Source organism: Sus scrofa, chromosome 15 (assembly GCF_054392235.1).
Source record: "Sus scrofa isolate SSC_HxYL_T2T_F1_AM1 chromosome 15, Sscrofa_HxYL_maternal_Yorkshire_Landrace_v2.0, whole genome shotgun sequence".
NCBI classification, from domain to species: domain Eukaryota; kingdom Metazoa; phylum Chordata; class Mammalia; order Artiodactyla; family Suidae; genus Sus; species Sus scrofa.
Window position 1 is genome coordinate 95178247 of NC_139397.1, and position 20725 is coordinate 95198971.

A 20725-nucleotide genomic window follows, 5' to 3' on the forward strand; every position below is an offset into this window, starting at 1 on the left:
AAAAGTTTAAAAAAGAGTAAAGTACAGAGTTCCTGTCGTTGCTCAGCGGTTAGCAAACCTGACCAGCATCCATGAGGATGCAGGTTCAATAACTGGCCTCGCTCAGTGGATTAAGGATCTGGCATTGCCGTGGCTGTGGCGTAGGCCAGCAGCTGCAGCTTGAATTTGACCCCTAGCCTGGGAACTTCCATATGCTGTACGTGCTGCCCTAAAAACCAAATAAATAAATAAATAAATAAAAGCCTTCACCCCCCAAAAAAGTCCAAATTCTTAAGAAGGAAAAATTAGGCTCTCCTGGCACACTTATTGCTAAAACCTTCTGCACCTCCAAGCCCCAGCAGCCTGCCATACAACACATGTTCCATGCTATTCTATATATTCCTTTCTTGGCTACTTCTTCCCCAAATGCTTTTTTTTTTTTTTTTTTTTTTAAACACATCCTATTCTTCTTCCTGGAAAACTTACAGTCTACCTTTAATAGGCAGCTTAAATGTCTTTCTTTTTGACCCATTTGTATAGTACCTGGCAGAATATAAGAGTTCAGTAAATGCTACTGTTTTTGTTGATACAGTTGTATGAAAGATATTAACTATCCAAATTAACAATGAAGACCAAGCCCCTTATTTCCAGGAATGACCTTGACACATATTAGTGACATTTTAGGGTTAAATATTTTAAGGCTTATAGTGGTCAAAAGAACTATGGATTTTACTGTGCTAAACATAACTAGTTTTCAACATCTTTAAAATATTAAATTATTTTAAAGTCAGTTTGGAAAACACTTGAAATCATATTTTGGAACTATTATAGCAAAAGAACAACACTGAAACAGAATTTACATAACTTTGGTGACTGGCCTCATCTAAGGTTTTCTTTGGAACTCATGCCAGATTTTCTTATTTTACCAAAGCTAAAACTGGATATACTAGTTTAAGAAGAAGTTGATCAGAATTAAAAGATATGTAGAATTACACCACGGATTGATCCTCATTATCTAACAAGGAAATGACCTTAAGGAATACCTCTATGCTGCTCTGTGTAACTCGTATATCCATTTTCCCTCTTCACTTCAACCTTCTTCCTTCTTTTAAACAGGAAGAGAAAACAGATTTTTTGTCTTTTGTTCCCAAAGACTTATCTGCCAGGGGAAGCTGATCCCATCTCCCAGGTCCAAGAGCAGGTGGTAGTCTGACAAACAACCTGTACGTGCATTTCCCTGCAGACTGTTGCTGACCCGTGGATGGGAAAGGGAGACCCATGCTGGCCCAATCAACTTGAAGGGAAGGATGCATATTGCATGCAAGAGGAGAGATTCCCCTGTACTCTCTTACCAGGCATCAAGAGGAAAGCACACAACTATGACTGACCTAAATGGTTGCCTTTGATCATAAGGAAAAGCGCCCTTAGACTGGATCTGATGCTGACTTTTCAGCCATGAACAGAAACCGAAACATCACAAGCGCTTGATGAGGAGTTCCCGTCGTGGTGCAGTGGAAACGAATCCGACTAGGAACCATGAGGTAGTGGGTTCGATCCCTGGCCTCACTCAGTGGGTTAAGGATCTGGCGTTGTCATGAGCTGTGGTGTAGGTTGCAGACAAGGCTCAGATTTGGCATGGCTGTGGCTGTGGCTGTGGCGTAGGCAGGCAGCAACACCTCCGATTAGACCCCTAGCCTGGGAACCTCCATATGCCGCCAGTGTGGCCCTAAAAGGACAAAAAGACCAAAAAAAAAAAAAAAAAAAAGCAACTGGGTCACCATACTGTACAGTAGAAAATAAATTGTATTGGGGAAACAATAATAAAAAAACAAACAAAAAAACAAACAAAAAAACAAGTGCTTGATGACATCCCTGGGATACTGATTGTCCATGCTACTGCATTTCTGAATTTCTCATTATGTGAGATATTTCCTTAACTAGTTTACTATTTAATCCTGGAGAGTTTGTTTATTTTTAATATCAGATATTACTTGCAACTGAAGCCATCTCAGTGGGTAGAGAATCTGATTCTTGAAAGTGGAATGCTGCTAATCACAGACTTTCAAAAGTTTTCTTTTGAGAAATAATGGGATTATAATCTCCATTTTACATATAGGAAACTGAAACTCTGAAAGGTTAAATATATAGAACAAGGTAAGGCAACCAGAACTTAGGTTTGTCTGACTCCAAAATCTATGCTACAGCTTCACTTCCAAAGTTCCAACAGTAAGAGGGGGTAATGGTAATTCTTTTGTGATAGATATTTCAAAAATCTCAATTTCTTATTCTGACTTTCCTCTTCTCTTTTCACCTACACTTTACACTAAAACATTTTCTCTTTATGTCAATAGCGTCTTAAATGTTTCTTCTTCTAGCTTGCTTTTAATTTTAATAAAATATGTACTTAAAATTGTATTTTTTGGAGTGTCCGGCATGGCTCAGTGGTTAACGAATCCGACTAGAAACCATGAGGTTGCGGGTTCGATCCCTGGCCTCGCTCAGTGATCTGGCGTTGCCCTGAGCTGTGGTGTAGGTCGCAGATGTGGATCGGATCTGGCATTGCTGTGGCTCTGGCGTAGGCCGGTGGCTACAGCTCCGACTGGACCCCTAGCCTGGGAACCACCATATGCCTCGGGAGCACCCTAGAAAAGACCAAAAAAAAAAAAAAAAACTGTACTTTTTCTTCTCAGGAAAACTGAACAAATTTAGCAGCTCAGGCCACTGGGAAAAAGGGATATATTTTATATCAAAGGGAACCAATGTTGTCAGATGTAAGTCAAAATAATGCACAGCTCTCGTCTTGAAGCCAGGTTAAATGTGCAGTGTAGATATGAAGAGGTGTTTTTAATATTTCCAAGGAAATTCTTGATAGAGTCTAAGCAAGTATGCTCCCCATTAAATGTGTGGCTTAGGAGGAATAATAGCGAGATCCTAATGTTCAGCTGTGAGTCACCTATTTGCATGGTTTAGTCAAGGCAGAAAAAATAAACAGTTATTAGGATCAAAATGTTATGTATAATTTTTTGAGCTATAAAGAGCTTTTTATATTCCCAGCAATTCTACTTCTAAAAAATATGAAATTTTCAGATAAAAATAGTGAAAAAATTAGTTTCGAATGGATTGTAATTGGACCTATACACAGAAATTGTTTAGATTCTTATCAGGTACAGTGGTGTCAATGAGAAAATAGATACCAAGTATTTAAAAGATCATTTCACAGGATCACGTATATTAGCTCTTCACTAGTCTTTCACCTTCCTTTTTCACTATTTCTAAGAATTCATGGTACAGAGCTTATGTAATTCTAACAATCATTTACAGCAAACAACTGTTTTAATAGGTTATAGTTCAAGAATATATAGGAAAAATGAAGAAAATGCAGGAAAAGATTTCATCAGAGAATTAGAATCTTAAAAAAAACAGCAAGTAAGAATTATGGAACTAAATAACACAGTATATGAAATTAGGAACTCAATAAATGGATTTACAGCCAATAAAAAATAGAAGAATAAAGGACTAGTAGACTGGAAGATAGGTCAATAGCAAATGTCCAAATTGAAGTTCAGAGATACAAAAGTCAGGAAGTTACAAGTTCAGAGAAAAAAATTTAGAAAAGTCCGAAAAGCATTTATGATGAATAAACCTACACTTACAGTATCATGACATTTAGTAACTTTATATTTAAGTATTCTTTACATATACTTAACATTTAATAACAAGGATAATATAAAACATGCATGGTCCTATCCTTTTCATTTGTCGCTCCATAGGTACAACACTGGAAAAAAACCCAATTTTTTCTTCTAGTGAGAAAAATTATAGAATGACTTATGAAGTAGTTCTAAAACTATGAAAATCATAAAGAAAAATGTCTTCAACCAAACTTCTTAAATTATTATAGATTACTTACAGCCGACACATGCCACGATGTCACTAAACCATAACTAATACAAATGTCAAAACCAACATACAGAACATCCCAAAGTCCTACGAACACTTCACGCTTCGTAAGGTATAATCTAGTGCCTGGGAGAACATCTAATCTTCGACTATACACTCTAATCATGTGGGTGTCTGTCTCATGCTTCCCTGTATTAAAGACTCTAAGCAACAACCATCATTTTTCGTGAACCAAGGGGTCCACATGAACAAAGGCTAAAAAGCCAGGCATGGGCCTGGCTGGAAATTCAGGACGAGATGGGGTGTGGGAGAGGCTGAGGGGGAAGAGGAAAGTGAGATATCAACCACAGACACCACAGACGACCTTCCACGCCATGCGATAAGAATCTCTTTTCGGACTGCAAAAAGGGTAACACTGTGACAGCATACATACATCCTCCTGACCTAATACCTCACATTATACACAAGGATCATCACTAAAGGCTCCCCAGGTATGGGGGAGATGCCAGTGATGGAGGGAGCCATGGTCTTTGAAACCTTGTGCCCTACTCAGTGTTACAACCTTGCTGATCGCTGTGTCGGATTTTAAGATTGATCATTTATGATACCGTGGAAGATGCATTAAACGGACAAGGCTTGAGAAAGGGAGATACCTTAGACAGTTATGGAACGAGTCCAGGAAGTGACTTGATTGAAAAGAAGGGGAAGTTTTGAGATATACTTAAGAAACAAAAGATTTTTGGGTTTGGATGCATGAGACAAGTAAAAAGAAAAAGTTCTTTTAACATTAGATAACCAAGGCACAGTACTTTGGGCTTTCCAGCGTCTATAAAAAAGGTATAAAATATGAACAAAAAGGTGTGGCTCCAAAATGTCAAAGGAAAGTTATAAAACTAAAGTTCATTTCAAAAACAATTTATATTAACAAAGCAAACTTAACAGCAAAAAACATAGATTTAATATGGGACACAGATAGGATTTGATATGATGATGTATGATGGGGGCCTCTAAATGAATAAGGGCAGTCCTACAAACATCTTAAAATAGGACAAAAAGAAAAGAAAATTGGTGTCTTAGCTCCAGTCTTGTGAACTGGCAAAATAATAGTAGCACCAGTTATTAAACTGAATATAGGTGTTACAGCTTATTTGGGAGGAAAACTGTTGAGTTCAGTTTTGGACATACTGAGGTTGAGGTGTCTATGGAGCAACTTGAGTTCAAGGACTTATTCCTAATTGTAGGGCCCCTGTTTAACACAGTAAATGCATGATAAACACTGATGGCTATAAATTCAAATTGCGCCCTCACCCCAGTGGACTATGCCTTACGTTAAAAAACAAAATAAACTGGAGTTCCCATAATGGCACAGCGGAAATGAATCTGACCATGAGGTTTCGGGTTCGATCCCTGGCCTCACTCAGTGGGTTAAGGATCCAGCGTTGCTGTGAGCTGTGGTGTAGGTTGCAGAAGTGGCTCCGATGCCTTGCTGCTGTGGCTGTGGCACAGGCCAGTAGCTACAGCTCCAAATAGATCCTCAGCCTTGGAACCTCCATGTGCCAACGGGCACAGCCCTAAAAAGACAAAAAGACAAAAAAATAAATAAATTGATGTGAATTAGGAGAATCATTAGTTGAAATGGGGAGTATCAGATGAGATTAAAAGATATATCCATACAACTTCTATTTCAAATTCTGTTTAACACTTCCCTACCATACATATAGTCCAAAACAAAGGAAATCATATTTCAGCATGTAGATCACTCACAGTGCATTTATTCACAAATTCCCTACGCCAACTATAAACCCTTGTACTAACTACTATTTATCTTCCATGTTACAGTTTTATGATGACTTTCAATAACAAAAGGAAAGTTAGGTTACCCTAGACCTATAAACTAAAAACACTCTCATCAATATCATGTTCATCAATTCTTCAATCCAATTCTGGGATTTCCTGGGCCAAAGTGGATGGTGATGAGCAGCATGAGAGAGGGTGAGAGGGTGGGAATGAGGAAGAGCTTGGAAGGTTTGGGTGCTACTTTTTTTGAAACTGAATCCTTGGCCTCAAGGCATTTGCTGGTGTCATTCAAGAAAAACAGCCTGAACATCACATTATGAGAAGCAACGCCATATACACAGGGAAGTGACTGAATTCTTCAATGAGATGGAACTGAGTTCAAATCCACTTTGTAACTGACTAGGGGACCTTGGAGGAAGATGGGGAGCCAGCAACAAAGGGAAAGGAAGAGAGTGTGGTACAGATTTCTGTCTCTCCTCTCACCCCACCTCCTTTTTTCTTATTTTGGTCGGCTAGCCTTTACATCAAGGATTATCTACCCAGGCACTCAGATGACCATCTATTTGGAAATGTGGTGCCGCAGAATCCTAGAGTTATAAAATGCTAAGAGTAGAAAGAGGAAGAAGCTGGCTTCAAGAATTTCTGTGATTTGCTCTAAATCAGTCTCCTAGTTCATTTAGGGGCAAAATGAATAGGTATTTGAATTCCCAGCCCAAGATTTTTTTCCCTACATAACTACAATTTAAATCTGAAAAAAACAATACAATTACTTAATTGAAGGGGGGTTTGTATTTTATAATTTTACATAAACAACCAATTTCCACAAACTCCTGTTAACAGGCACTATTCTCCAAGTATGCCATTGATTCAGAACTCAGCACGTGGAGGTCCTCTGTAGCTCCGCAGGTTAAGTACCCAGCGTGGTCACTGCTGCGGCTCCAGTCGGTGCTGTGGCATGGGTTAGATCACTGACTGGGAAATGTCCACATTTTTGGCATGGCCAAAAAACAAAACAAAACACAACAAAACAAAATCCTACAGAATTCAGCATGAAGTAATACTGAATTATGAGATTCTTTTTGTCAGAAAGATTAGTATCAAATCTGGTGGATGGGAGCAGTCCCTGCTCATTCACCTAGGCATAAGTGATTAGAAAAGGAGTTAGACACAGTCTGAGTCCTAAGCGAAAACATTATCTTTCTGTTCTTTCTTTGTGCCTACCAAAAGAAATGTTTTCTATTTTTTTTTTTTTTTTTAATGGCTGCACCCATGGATATGGAAGTTCTCAGGCCAGGGACTGAATCCAAGCTGCAGCTACGTCCTACACCACAGCTGTGGCCACGCCAAAACCTTTAACCCACTGCACCGGGCTGGAGATAGAACCCACGCTTCTGCAGTGAACCGAGCTGCTACAGTCGGATTCTTAACCCACTATGCCACAGTGGGAATTCCCAGAAATATTATTTCTTTGACCTCTTTCTTATGAAGTCTCTACATTTATTTATTTACTCATTCATTCATTTATTTATTTAATCTTTTTTGTCTCTTAAGGGCCGAATCCACAGCACATGGAGGTTCCCAGGCTAGGGGTTGAATCAGAGCTGTAGCTGCCAGCCTGTGCCACAGCCACAGCCACAGCAACCCGGGATCCGAGCTGTGTCTGTGACCTACACCACAGCTCACGGCAACACTGGATCCTGAACCCACTGAGCAAGGCCAGGGATCTAAACCGAGTCCTCAAGGATACTAGTCAGGTTCGTTAACCACTGAGCCATGACCCAAACTCTGAGGTTTCTACTTTTAAATCATTTCCAAAGAATGGATGAATGAATGCATGAATGAACAAATGAAGGAATGAAGAAAGACAATGGATGATTATTCCAAGCCTTTGGGGAAGCAGCAATAAACAGTGTCTAAGTGCATAGGCTCCAAAGCCTAATTGTCTGGGTTCAAATACCAGCTACATGAATTATTAAATGTATGATGTTGGCCAAGTTACTCAACCTCTAGGTATTCTGTTTCCTTATCTGTAGAGTGGAGATAGTAATTGTACATATGTCCTAAACTTGTTGTGAAGATTAAATGAGGTTAGAGGCCTGGCAGGAGGTAAGCCCAATAGATAAGCATGCTATTATATTACTGTGCTGTTATTACTGCAGGGTTAATGGAAATATTTGTTTCTGGCCACTGCATTGTAAGCGAAGAACAGCCAAAACGCCAGACAAAGTTCAGTAGATAGGAAAGAGCCAAGAGTTCCCAAGAAAAGCTGCTTCAACCAAAAGCCAATCTAAGAGAAATGACATCGGCTTTAATTTTACAAAGATCTTTTTTCTTTATAAAGCTCCTTTCCTTATTCAAAAATAGATGGGAGCTGACACAGCAGGACAGATGGGAGAGAACAGGGCAAGATGAAATAGACGAAAGCAGCTACAATAAAAATGCTTTAAAAGTTTTTCAATTCTTAATTACTGAGTGCTACCATTCATGAGGAATTTTTTAAGAGTCTCAGAGCTATTAAAATGGTAATTAGGTCCCAAGAAAACAAGAACCAATTCAATTACATGCTGGATGCTTTTAAAATTTAAAGCCCTCTATTAAGAGGGTTTTAAATGAAGCACAGTTATAATTACAGGTCCATGACCAACCTTAAAGCCAAAGTGTAGGTTCCCGGCTGACGCTGGCTCTCCCGAATGAGGTAGCTCCCCTCAGCTACACTCAAGAGCTGGTCTGCTGCTTCTCGGGAGATCATGCCGTGAAACCTAAGAAACAAAGTCAATTCACAAACTGCATGCTTTCCACCTTTTTCAATAAAACAAGATAAAACAACACCCCACCCCCACCCCACTTCTCCTGTTCTTTTCCAGACAAAGTGCTGCTCTATAATCGAAGGGGAGCAGTTGAGTTTAACCACGCTTGTGTTTCTTTGGGCCTGGCCCCCAGCCAGCTTCGCTGTGGTAACAAGACCAGCACCAAAGTAGCTCTCCAATCCATTAAACAATCATGGAATCAAAATTCACATCCATCTACAGGAAGATCAACCAGCTCTCTCAAGAGGACAGTTCCCTTCTTATGCAGCCGCCTGGCCATATGGACATGCTAAAAAATACACAGAAATGTGTCCAGCTTCCTTTCTTCACACCAGTGGCACTGCTCCAAAATCTTGGCTCAGAGTCTATGTTGGCAATCTTCCAGGACCCTGGGTTGCCCTTAATTGGCATGATTGCCCAATAATGTGCATAGTCTGCATCAGTGCATACTCAAGCCAAAAGCAAACAACTGTAATACCTGCTTTCACTCCCTGCTAAAACCCTATTTTTAATTAACACAGAAAAAAGGAGGAAGAAGAATAAACATAAATAACACACTCCTTATAAAAACATGGTAGATTCACCTATAACAATCTAAAACGCTGAAAAATTTAAGAAGTCAGTGGTGACTAATGATTAATCTTAAAAACTTAAAACCACTTAATATGTGTATGGTGATGTACCCTTTACAAAGAACTTAGACATATATTACGTCCTTTTATTAACTCAAAGAAAACTGATTTGAGTGACGGCCCAAATGAGACTGCAGCTTCTAAAGGTACAAGCTCCCCACCACCTCCTGCCCATAGTTCCTGCATTTGGAATGATACAGTGAAAAGGCCCTGCTATATACAGCACAGGGAACTCTACCCAACATTCTGTGATCATATATATGGGAAAAGAATCTGGAAAACAATGCATGTGTGTCTCTGTATAACTGAATCACTCTGCTGGACAGCAGAAATGATCACAACAGTGTACATCAACTATACTTTAATAAAACTTTAAAAGTGAAAAAAATGAGAGAAGAAAGAAAAGGCCCTGAAATGGCAACTTAATAATTTAGGAGCTTTATGAGGGTTCGAGTGGCAACATTTCAGAGTTTTCCTCACGAGAAAGGTTTGGTCTTTCTTAGTCTAAGCCTTAAAGCAGTTTGTGGCAGGGATGCTTAAATCATGACAATTAGAACAGCGAGGTTTATCGATGGGCTCCTGGAATTTCTTATCTCCACAAATTCCTCAATCTTTTAGAACGAGGTCCACTCTGATTCTGTTAGAGCAGAAGATGGGAACCTATCCGTGGTAACAACACATACATTAGATTAATGTATTGGTTTATTATTTTTACATGACATCAATTAAAGTTAGTAAAATTTAGTATCTTTTTATTTTTAAAAACCTAATTTAAAAGAAAATCTCATTCAAGGAAACAAATTTTGAAACAAAATTTCATGGTGGTATTTAAAGATTCTTAAAACTATTCATATATCAGCTGACCCAAAATTTCCACCCCAGAAAGAGCTTTATGCACTAGGATGTTTCTTATGGTGTTACCTATACTACTATAGTTTAAAATCAACATTTATGCCAAAAGCAGAGGAATGACTAAATTATCACACAACCATAGAGAACACTCGTGGCTCCCCCCAATTCATCTAAGTGCCTGTGTTCTACTCACAAGATTCTTGAAAACTTAAAAAAGAATTTTAGATAATTTTAAAATATTTATTTTATACATTATTGTTTATCAGATATGATCTTAAGCCATAAAAAAAAAAGATTTTATTTGGGGAATGATGGGATTATATGTGGTTTTTATTCTTTCCCTTAAAGGGCTATATTTTCATTTTTTTAATAATTAGAAGAATTAAGTACTTTAAAAATTATTAATTTTTCATAAAATAGAAAAATGTTCATTATTAATATTAAGCAGAAAAATAAAGCTAGAAAAATTACATGTATAATATCTCAATTTTGTAAAAGCCATTAAGAAAATAGATCTTCAGAAGATAATACCTGAAATTGTTAACAACAGTTATTTCTGATAGCAAGAATTAACTTACAGAAAATTTGGAAAATAAAGAAAAGTATAAATGTAGAATAAACCATCCATACCCTATTATATGCATATATGTATGTATATACATTCATAAATACACACTTTTCCTTATATACATCTAGTATTATTTCTTTACTTATATAATTTGCATCTTTAACAGTATTACATATACTTTTTCCTTTGCTATTTTCTTCTCTATACTTATCTTTATTTTCTATATTTTCACCAATTACAACAATTACATTTGTAATCAGGAAAATAATTTAACTCATTCAAACTTGAATACCGCCTTCCTTTTGCTTTAATTTTTATGAAAAGCATCCATTTACCTGTCCCTCTTACATACTCCAATCTTTAAAATGTTTTCTGATAATCCATACTTACTCTCTTCCATAATACTTTGGTCTGTTTTCTACCTATTGGGAAAGAGAAAAAAGGATATTTATGAAAATAGAAATGTTCAGACTATAGCAACATTTTGAATACTGACAAGCTAAAGCATATATTAAGAAAAAGAACTAGAATAAGATTAGAAAAATCAGAGTCTGGGGTCTGTGCCATTTGGACTGGTCACTTCATCTCTTAGACCTTTTTCTTACTTATAAAATGCTATGCATGTAATTATCTTTCACTTCCAGGATTTTATGAATCTGAAAAAATGTTTACATCACTTTATCCAAGAAGCAAAATAAAACATCCCAAAACTTAATGCCACAATTGCGTCAGAACAGACTGTGGCTTTCTCTCCCATCCTCTCTCTCCCGGTTACGCCACATTTTCCATTCTGTTAACATCTCCATAGAATCCTGCCCTTTTGTTCTCCCATCAGCTCTTCCCTCTTCACAGTTTATCTCCCCTAGCTTCTCTTGGCCAGGGTGCTCCTTGAAACTAGGGAACAACCCAGTGGAACAGATTCTAAGAAACGTTTACCGGGGTAGACTTAGAATATTTGTCCTATTCATTCAAGAAACATTTATCAAGTGGTAAATAACTGGTAAACATTGTCCTACCTCTAATATGACAAAAATACCCATTACTCTTTGGAGACTTATGTTCTAACAATGAGACAGACATGAGGAAATGTAAAGAAATAAAACAAGAGAACAGGGAGTAGTACTAAGTGCTACAATGAAAATGAGAACGAGTAACATAAAAAGGAGGACTATTAGGTATTTAAATTGGATGACCTGGAAAAGCCTCTCTGGGTGCTAACAGGAAGGGAATAAGCTTTCCCAAGAAGGTACATGGGTGACATCAAGGACTACATTTATGGAGTTCATGCACGGTGCTAGAATTACAGTTAGAGATCACAACAAGATGAATTATTCTACTTCATTCTCATAAGACAGTGTTATCATTCTCATTTTATTGATGAAGAAAACTGAGAATCAGAGAGGGTAGATAACTTGTTCAAGGTTACAAAGTGGTAGAGCCCAAGGTAAAAGTGGAATTGTTACTCTCAAAGAGCAAGAATAGCCTAAGCCCTCTGAGACACTGACTTATCGGAATTAAATATGGTAGCTCCCAAAGCAACTCAAAATCAATCCTTTCAATTACTGTCTCCCAACATCTCTACACAGAGCCTGACTGCCAAGTCTATGTGATTTACCCACAGGTCATCAAGAGTCGGTACTGTTTTCAGCAAACTCCAGATATTTATTCATTTTGGAGAAACACATTTTATATTTCAATGAAAAACCATGCATGATTTAGCAGCATACATGGCTGTCTTATTTAGCCCAGATCACTGTCTTTGAGCTATGCTGGAACTCTCTAAGATGTGGGTAACTGATACATATACCCATTTCTACACATGTGTGTGTTACACATATAAGTTTATATATAAACTTATATGTAAACCTATATATATGTATAAACCTTATGTATATAAACGTTATATATAACCTTATATATATAAACTTTTTCTGCATGGTAGTTTAATTGACATCTTCAGTACCCCCTTCTCAGGGAAGAACAGGTTTTGTGTCTAATTGCACTTCATCTCAATATTCCTTGAATTCCTATGCTATTTTGACTTTTCCTTTGAACTGATTGTTAACATCTGCCTGGTTTCCTCATATCATATGAGTAAATACATTTTTAACATGTTTATCTTCATATCTGTAGGAGAGACACAATTTTACCTTTTCCTAAAAATGATATTTAAGAAATACTTTCCCTTCAGGAATCTTCTGCTGTCTGCTGAGGCAGTCAGGTTATTTGTCTTCTCAAAGTAAATTCCACCTGATCTGGTTTTGTTGCATAATTTCTCTGTTCCTAAAACCCAGTGTACTAAAAATATGCCAGCTGGTCCCTACAGCTAAAGAGAAAAGCTATTCTATTTTTAGGTCCAGAGCTCATTAGAGTTGGGTCATAGATATGCTTGAAAGCAAACCTTTGCTTTTGAAATAAAAATTCAATGTTTAGGTCTCAAAGAATTAAGGTTCTGTGGTATTATATGATAAAATGTTATCCAGAAGAACAATTCTGTGGTGTCCATTCAAACTAAAATTGTGCAAACCCTTGGTATTTACTGTAGAGGAATACTCACGCATATACACACGAGAACATGTATTGGAATGTTCACTGAGGCACTGTTCACAGTCATTTTAAAAATGGAAACAAACATACACCAATAGAGGAATAACTAAACTGCTTTATAATTTTAAATGATTCCTATAAACTAATAGGAATAATTTAAACTGTAAATAACATACATGGTTTGAAGGAATGATGTAGATTTATAGGAACTAACATGAAGAGGTCACTGAGACAAGTTACTGAATACAAATATAAGCTATAATATAATAATACAGGCATTCCTGTTGTGGCTAAGCAGGTTTTGAACCCAACTAGTACCCATGAGGTTGTGGGCTCGATCCCTGAAGTCACTCAGTGGGTTAAGGATCTAGTGTTGCTGTGAGCTGTGGTGTAGGTTGTGGCTCAGATTCCACATTGCTGTGGTGTAGGCTGGCAGCTGCAGCCCTGATTCGACCCCTTGGCCTGGGAATTTCCATATGCTGCAGGTGTGGCCCTAAAAAAAGTAAAAAAAAAAAAAAATAGTTATGACACCACTTAGGAATACACACACACACACACATACACACACACAAACACATATATATCATAGAGAAAGACCTGGAAAAATATATACCAAATTAAAATGGTTACCTCAAGGAAGCTAGGCAATAACTGAACTGAGGGGGCCACAGAAAAGGCAAAAAAGGGTCTTTAGTAATAACTGTAAAATAATTTTAAAATTAAAGAATATCACTTTAAAAAAAACAGAAATCACGATTAACCTTTGTGCAACTTGTAACCTAATGTGGGAGTCCCAGACACATGAGAATGGGGTCCCCCAACATTTTGAGAAGAGGAAATCATAGTCTTTCCTTCAAATCATAAGATCTTTGCAGGTGGCTGGAGGTAAAATACTTTATCAGGCCTATGTGACTGAGGTAAAAAGAGAGGAAAGTTCTTGACTACACTCTGCTCCCTAGAGATTCTTGTGGCAGGGCCATCCCAAGAATCACAGGCCCTCCATGTCTCTCATTATTTGTCTGGAGAAAAAGGCTTTAGTCTCTAAAGCCTTTTCTGAGTTTCAAAGAGCAGGCTCAAGCAGTTAGTAATTGGGGAAGTGAGGAAATGCAGAAACAAAAGAAAAGCAGTCAAGAAACAATAGTTCAGTGATTAAAGAGTCCTAGGTCCCCCTGAAAGGATATGCACAACAATCTGATGCATTTCTTTGAACTGTTCTGCAGAAAGTAAGACACCCTGCCCCCGCCCCACCCAGGTGGAGAATGGTAACTACACTCTGACCACAAGCATGTAGACCCCAGACTGGCTGGAACCAGAGGGCTGATGATTAAGGTTCTGGAAAAACCACCCACGACCTTACCACCAACCAATCAGAAGAAAGTGATGCACCCTGCAGTCCCCACCCCAAATACTGCCTTTAAAAGCCCTTCCCTGAGAGCCATTGGAGAGTTGGGTTCTTCTGATCATGAGCTGCCCTTCCTTAGTTCCTTGCTTAGCTGTGCAATAAATGCTGTATTTTCCTTCACCACAACCTAGTGTCAGTTAACTGGCTTTGCTAAGTGGTGAGGGGAGTAGATCCAAGCTTCGTTCAGTAAAAGTGTTACAACCCAAGATAAATACTGATTATTTAGTTATTTGATAGTCCTGCATTAAGTCCACAATATGCTTCCATTGATTGCCTAAGTATCCATCTTCATAGCACAACTGATTTTGGCCTTTGGTCAGTTTAATTTGCAGGCCTTGGACACCGAACTTAGGAAGGTAGAGAAGTTTCTCCTCCCTACAACAGCATTTAGGTATTTTGTGGATGTCTAAGATATCATTATTTTAGTAGTGATTTGGAAGTCTTTCCAAACTCACAGTATACCATTACTCCATAATGAACGGTTCAGTCAATAGTATAACTAATGATTATGAATGATCCCAAACTAGTTTACTAGCAAATAGATCAAACTGGGAATAATATTACATGCAATAATAAAAATATGTTTATGTGTATACAAACACTTCTATGCTTATTTCTAAGTTTTTAAAATTCATAATAATAGTTAAGGAACTTTTTACAGACCAAAACCGAGGTCAATGTGACTGAACAAGACATGACTTTAAAATAGTACTTGTGGGAGTTCCCATTGTGGTGCAGCAGAAATGAATCTGACTAGTATACATGAGGATGCCGGTTCGATCCCTGACTGCGCTCAGTGGGTTGGCGATCCGGTATTGCTGTGAGCTGTGGTGTAGGGTGCAGACACAGCATGGATGCTGCTTTGCTGTGGCTGTGCTGTAGGTAGGCAACTGCAGCTCTGATTCTACCCCTAGCTTGGGAACTTCCATAGGCCACGAAGGCGGCCCTAAAAAGCAAAAATAAATAAATAAATAAATTAGTACTTGTATTAAATTATATGCTTTGCTTTCTCTATATTTAGTAAACACTTTTTAAATACCTTATCATGAGTAGAAAAAATGAGAAATAAGAACAAAAAATTTCAAACTAAAAATAAAAGGTGCTCATAAAAGATTCTGTAGCTTGGTTTGCATAAGTGATGTATATTCTGCCACCAGAGAAAGAAAAATTTAAGTTAATCTACCATTACTGAAGATGATAAAGTGCATAGTACAAGAATTCGATAACGAAACAGATGTCATTTTATAATATTTAAAATGTCAATGGAATCCATTAAATTAACATTTATTGTAGAGTTTTGTAAGTAATGACCTATTTTCTTCATACATAAAACATTTTAATCAAATTCTCCAAACCATATTCTTTCAAATTAAAGTCTCAATTCTTTTTCTTTCTTCTTTTTTGGCCACCCCATGGCATACAGAGGTCCGGGCCAGGGATCAGATCTGAGCTTCAGTTGTGACCCATGCCCCAGCTGGAGCAACTCTGGATTCTTAACCCAATGTGTGAGGGTGGGGATGGAGACTGAATACTTGACGCCACAGAGATGCTGCCAATCCCGTTGTGCCACAGAGGGAACTCCATAAAGTCTTAATTCTTATATTTTATTTTCCGCAAAAACAAAAAGCACTTGTTTCATAAATAAATATATTGTTCTCCAAAGGAAATGTGAAAACAGTAGAAATAAATAATAAAGGTATTACAAATGTTAATTTCCTTCCCTTCTCCCCCGCAACGTTACAGGTTCATGTTTCATATTATTTAACTAATGAAACCCTGGTCCATGGCTACAGCTCAAAACAGTAGTTCCAAAATTTTTTTTTCTAATTTGAACTCCATTTTAAAGAATATAAACTTATGATGGGAATGCCACTAGAACATTTCCAAAATGTTCAATTCTGCTCTTTCCTACAGTGGTACTGACTTGGTCAGAATTCACAAGAAACCATTATCTCCTTTGTGTTTACATTGTAAAAAACGGTAAATACACACAAGCACTTTAAACACAGTCTGGAATTCTATAAGATGCTTCTTGAAGGTTAGAGTATACATATGTGAGATGTTAAGAAATGGTATGACCTTGGCCAAATATTACTAATTTTGCAGACAGCAATCCAGAGTATGCATATAAAACCTAGACACAAAAATAAAATAGTTTCAAATGTCAAGATTTTGTTTTGCATTGTTTTTCAAAATGGCTTGGCTGCCTGGAGGCAGAGAAGAGGGAAAGGGGGGAATTACACATTTGGTATTCGCTTCCTACAATAGCAGATTCTGAATTAAAGGCTTGTAAGTCCGTCAACACTCAAATCTAGCTCTGGATCCATTCTTACTTCCTATATTAAAGTGGGGGAGAGAGGAAGAGAGGGAATGGGAAGAGGACTAGAAAAAGGAGAAGGAGGAGAGAAGGGAGAAGAGTAGGAGAAGAAGGAGGAGGAGGAAGAGTTGATTTAAAACAGCTCAAAGAGGAGTTCCCATCATGGTTCAGTGGTTAACGAACCTGACTAGTATTCATGAGGACCCAGGTTTGATCCCTGGCCTTGCTCGGTGGGTCAAGGATCTAGCGTTGTCGTAAGCTGTGGTGTAGGTCACAAATGCAACTGGGATCCCATGTTACTGTGGCTGTGGCGTAGGCCAGCAGCTATAGCTCTGATTAGACCCCTAGCCTGGGAACCTCCATATGCTTCGGGTGAGGCCCTAAAAAGACAAAAAAAAAATCCAAAAAACTCAAAGACAATAGAGACCAGAATCAGATAATGTAGAAGGATGTCCGGCAGGCGATGTAGTTTTCCACTGGAAGCACACATTTTCCACTGCATTTTCCAAATTATTGTTTCTTTTCATTGCATTTCACACTACAGAAAATATCAATGCGGATAATAAACTTAAGCTAAAAAAATTAACTTCCAAAAACGTCAAGAAAAGGCCATCAGAAAAGTGCCAGCACAGCGGAGGAGTGGGTACTTGTCAAAGAATTACACAGCTGCAAATGACTCGTAGGGAAAAGGAGACAAAAATGAGATCAGAAATGTTACAGAACTTACAAAAATTGTTTAACTTTTTATCCTCCATTAAGAGGATAAACGTCTAGGTACCTGCCTTCCTCCTGAATCCTGTAACACTCTTGGTGGTATTATCACCAAGCAAGGACTCATGTACCCACAGCACAGAAAGCTTAACTCTGACAGCAGGTATTTGTAGGAAAGTAAGGGTTATGTCAGGGCACCAAGCAAGGGAATGGGTGACCTTCCTACCCACTTGGTCTTTGAGTCAGGGGTACTTTTCTTTAGAGGAAGAACAAAAAGTCTGGGATTAATGATCATCTTGTGATATTTCTTAATCATAGTTTCAGGAGTCAGGCTGTCTCTGATTTACGAGTCTCTGGTCTGGTGGTCCTTGTCTCAGGGGTCTGTTAGATCATCTTGCCCTGGAGAAACAACCTGAGTTTGCACATTAATAATAATATCTATAATAACAACTTTAGGACAGTAATGATTTTTATCAACAACAGCAATTTTAGGCATCTGACTCTGATTGATTAGTGTTCAATTAGCACAGGTCAAAGGTGGCAAGAAAGAGGATAAAGAACTTAGTTTTAGGGGAACTGTGTTTCAGTATTTAGACCAAAGTCTGAAATACAGCTTGCATGCTACTGTATTTTAGACCTTATCCAAGAAAACCATTAAACTTCAGCATGCCAAATAAGGTAGTTCTCTAACTACAGTCAGATTGTACAAGTTCAATAAATAATATTTACCTTTTTTAAAAGCTCAGTGATTATTATTCAGTGACTTGCTGAAAGCCAGTTATTCTTTTTTTTTTAAACTGTTTTTTGCTCTTTAGGGCCACATGGGCGGCATATGGAAGTTCCCAGGCTAGAGGTCTAATTGGAGCTACAGCTGCCTGCCTACACCGTAGCCACAGCAATGCGGGATCCAAGCCAAGTCTTCGACCTGCACCACAGCTCATGGCAATGCCAGATCCTTAACCCACTGAGTGGGGCCAAGGATAGAACCTGCATCCTCATGGATCCTAGTCGGGTTCACTATGGCTGAGCCATGACAGCAACTCCCTCTGCTTTTTAATATTAGCTTTTTTAATTACCAGACTATACTAGAGAGGCAAATAGGTATATTTTTAAAAACAAACTTCTTTTCCCACTATTTTCCCACCTTAGATTCAAGTAACTTGTAGGTAGTAGGGGTAAGGAGGTGGAAACTACCAATTTGTTTATGTAACAGTTAACTGGTAAAGGGATTCTCTCTGAAATTGTAGCTCTAATCTCTGAGTTGATAAATGTACTTCTTCATCAAGGTATCACAGACACCAAACCATATCTTACTATCCAACAGCTTATGAACAATGGATTTTAGACAAGAGCAAAAGACGACACTCAAAGACCATTTCAAAAGTAAAATAAGGTGAAAACAGCCTTATGAGTGGATTGGCTGATTTTAAAAATAGTTCGTTTTAATAATTCAATATACTAAATATTCATGGAAAATGTTTCCCAGCTATCGTGCTATTCTAAGTGTTAAATTTGGGATCACCACAACACCCAAGAGAACCTGAGCATGATAATCTTTATTTTTTTAGAATCAAAAGTTGGGCTATAGGCTGTCAGCACATAGAGACAATCAGTAGTGAAGCTACAATTTCACTTAAGGTGCTTTCCTCCCACTCCTGTACCAAACTCTTAAGCTCCCACCTGGCAGAACACATCCTCTGAAACACAGTAACAGCGAAACAAACGCTTTGTGCCTCCCATTCATTCACTTGACAAGTCCTTGTTAAGAACCTACCAGCACTGTTCAAGGCACCTGGGAAAGAGTGATGAACAACAAAGAGTAAGAACTCTATACTCTCATGGAGCTTATAGCTGAGCAAGGAAAGACAGCAGTGAACAATACACATAACAGATAATGGAATTACATGGTATGTTACAAAAGAAAAAGTGCTATGAAAACAAACTAGAACAGCTAAGGACTGGAAATGCTGGGGGTGATAAAGTCTAATTTTGATAGGGTAGTCAGGATGGGCCTCACTGAGAAGGGAAAACTTGAAGGATATGAAAAACTTAGCCATGTGGCTATTAGAGAAGATTCCAGGAAGAGGAACCAGTGCCTGGGCTTAGAGGAGCGTGGCTGGAGGATCTGAGGAGCAGTAAGAAGGCTGGTGTGACAGAAGTAGGACAAGGGAGAGGAGGAAGGACAGGGACACAAGAAGGAGATGAGTACAGCAGAACAAGGTGGGTGGGGAGATTATCCTAGGCCTTCTAAGCCAGGATAAGGACTTGGCCTTCACTCTGAGTGAAATAGGAAGCCAGGGCACAGTTCTGAGCAGATGAGTGACATGATCTGATTGAAAAGTTTTAAAAGGAATATTCTATGATGAGAAAAGGCTGTGAGGGGAAAGATCAGTTAAGAACTATCTCAATTACACAACTGAGAGTACAGAATAATTTACTATGCAAACCAATTTAAATATATGTAACAACAAGACACAATAGAGGTTTATTTCTTGCTTATACGGGCAGACTTCAGAGACATTGTGGGTTCGGTTCCAGACTACCATGATAAAGCAAATACCGCAAAAAAGTGAATCCCACAAATTTTCTGGTATCCTAGTGCATATAAGTTATATTTACAATCTACTGTAGTCTATTCAGTGCGCAATAGCATTATGACTGAAAAAACAATATATGTACCTTAATTTAAAAATATACTTTATTGCTAAAAAATGCTAACCATCACCTGAGCCTTCAACAAGGGATAATCTTTTTTGCTGGTAAAGGGTCTGGCCTCAATGCTGATGGCTGCTGACTAATCAGCGTTGTGGTTGTTGAAGGTTGGTGTGGCTGCGGCAATTTCTTAAAATAAGACAACAATGAAGTTTGCCTCATCAATGGACTCTTCCTTTCATGAATGATTTCTTTGTAGCAGGCAATGCTGTTTGATAGCGTTTTACCCACAGCAGATCGTCTTTCAAAATTGGAGCCAATGTTCCCCAACTGCTGCTGCTTTATTAACTAAGTTTACAAAGTACTCTAAAACCTTTGTTGTCATTTCAATAGTCTTCACAGCCTGTTCCCCAGGAGTTAGTTCTATCTCGAGAAACTGGTTTCTTTGCCCATCCATATGAATAACTCATCTATTCAAGTTTTATCATGAGATTGCAACATGCAGTCACATCTTCAGGCTTCACTTCAAATTCTAGTTCTCTTGCTAGCTATACCACATCT

General features: G+C 38.1%; 1 protein-coding gene and 1 long non-coding RNA gene across 7 annotated transcripts in view; both read right to left on the minus strand.

The window, feature by feature from the left end:
- Nucleotides 1–20725, minus strand: part of CHN1 (chimerin 1) — a 196915-nt gene that overhangs the window by 112628 nt on the left and 63562 nt on the right. For 3 of the 6 annotated variants that reach the window (XM_084999560.1, XM_021076315.2, XM_084999559.1), the window contains exons 5-6: nt 10926–10957; nt 8322–8435 (exon numbers count right to left, since the gene is read on the minus strand). Coding sequence is in view for 3 of the 6 variants with exons in the window: in XM_021076315.2 (XP_020931974.1) it covers nt 8322–8435; nt 10926–10957 (146 nt within the window). In the remaining 3 variants the exon portion in view is untranslated. Of the gene's footprint in view, nt 1–8321; nt 8436–10870; nt 10958–20725 lie in introns of those variants that run through there. The other 3 variants (XM_084999561.1, XM_021076316.2, XM_021076318.2) reach the window with 2 other exon arrangements.
- LOC146395990 (uncharacterized) lies at nt 496–2932 on the minus strand. Its single transcript, XR_014829610.1, has 2 exons — nt 1796–2932; nt 496–1682 (listed from the first exon to the last, which is right to left on the minus strand). It is a non-coding gene; the product is annotated as an uncharacterized LOC146395990 (long non-coding RNA).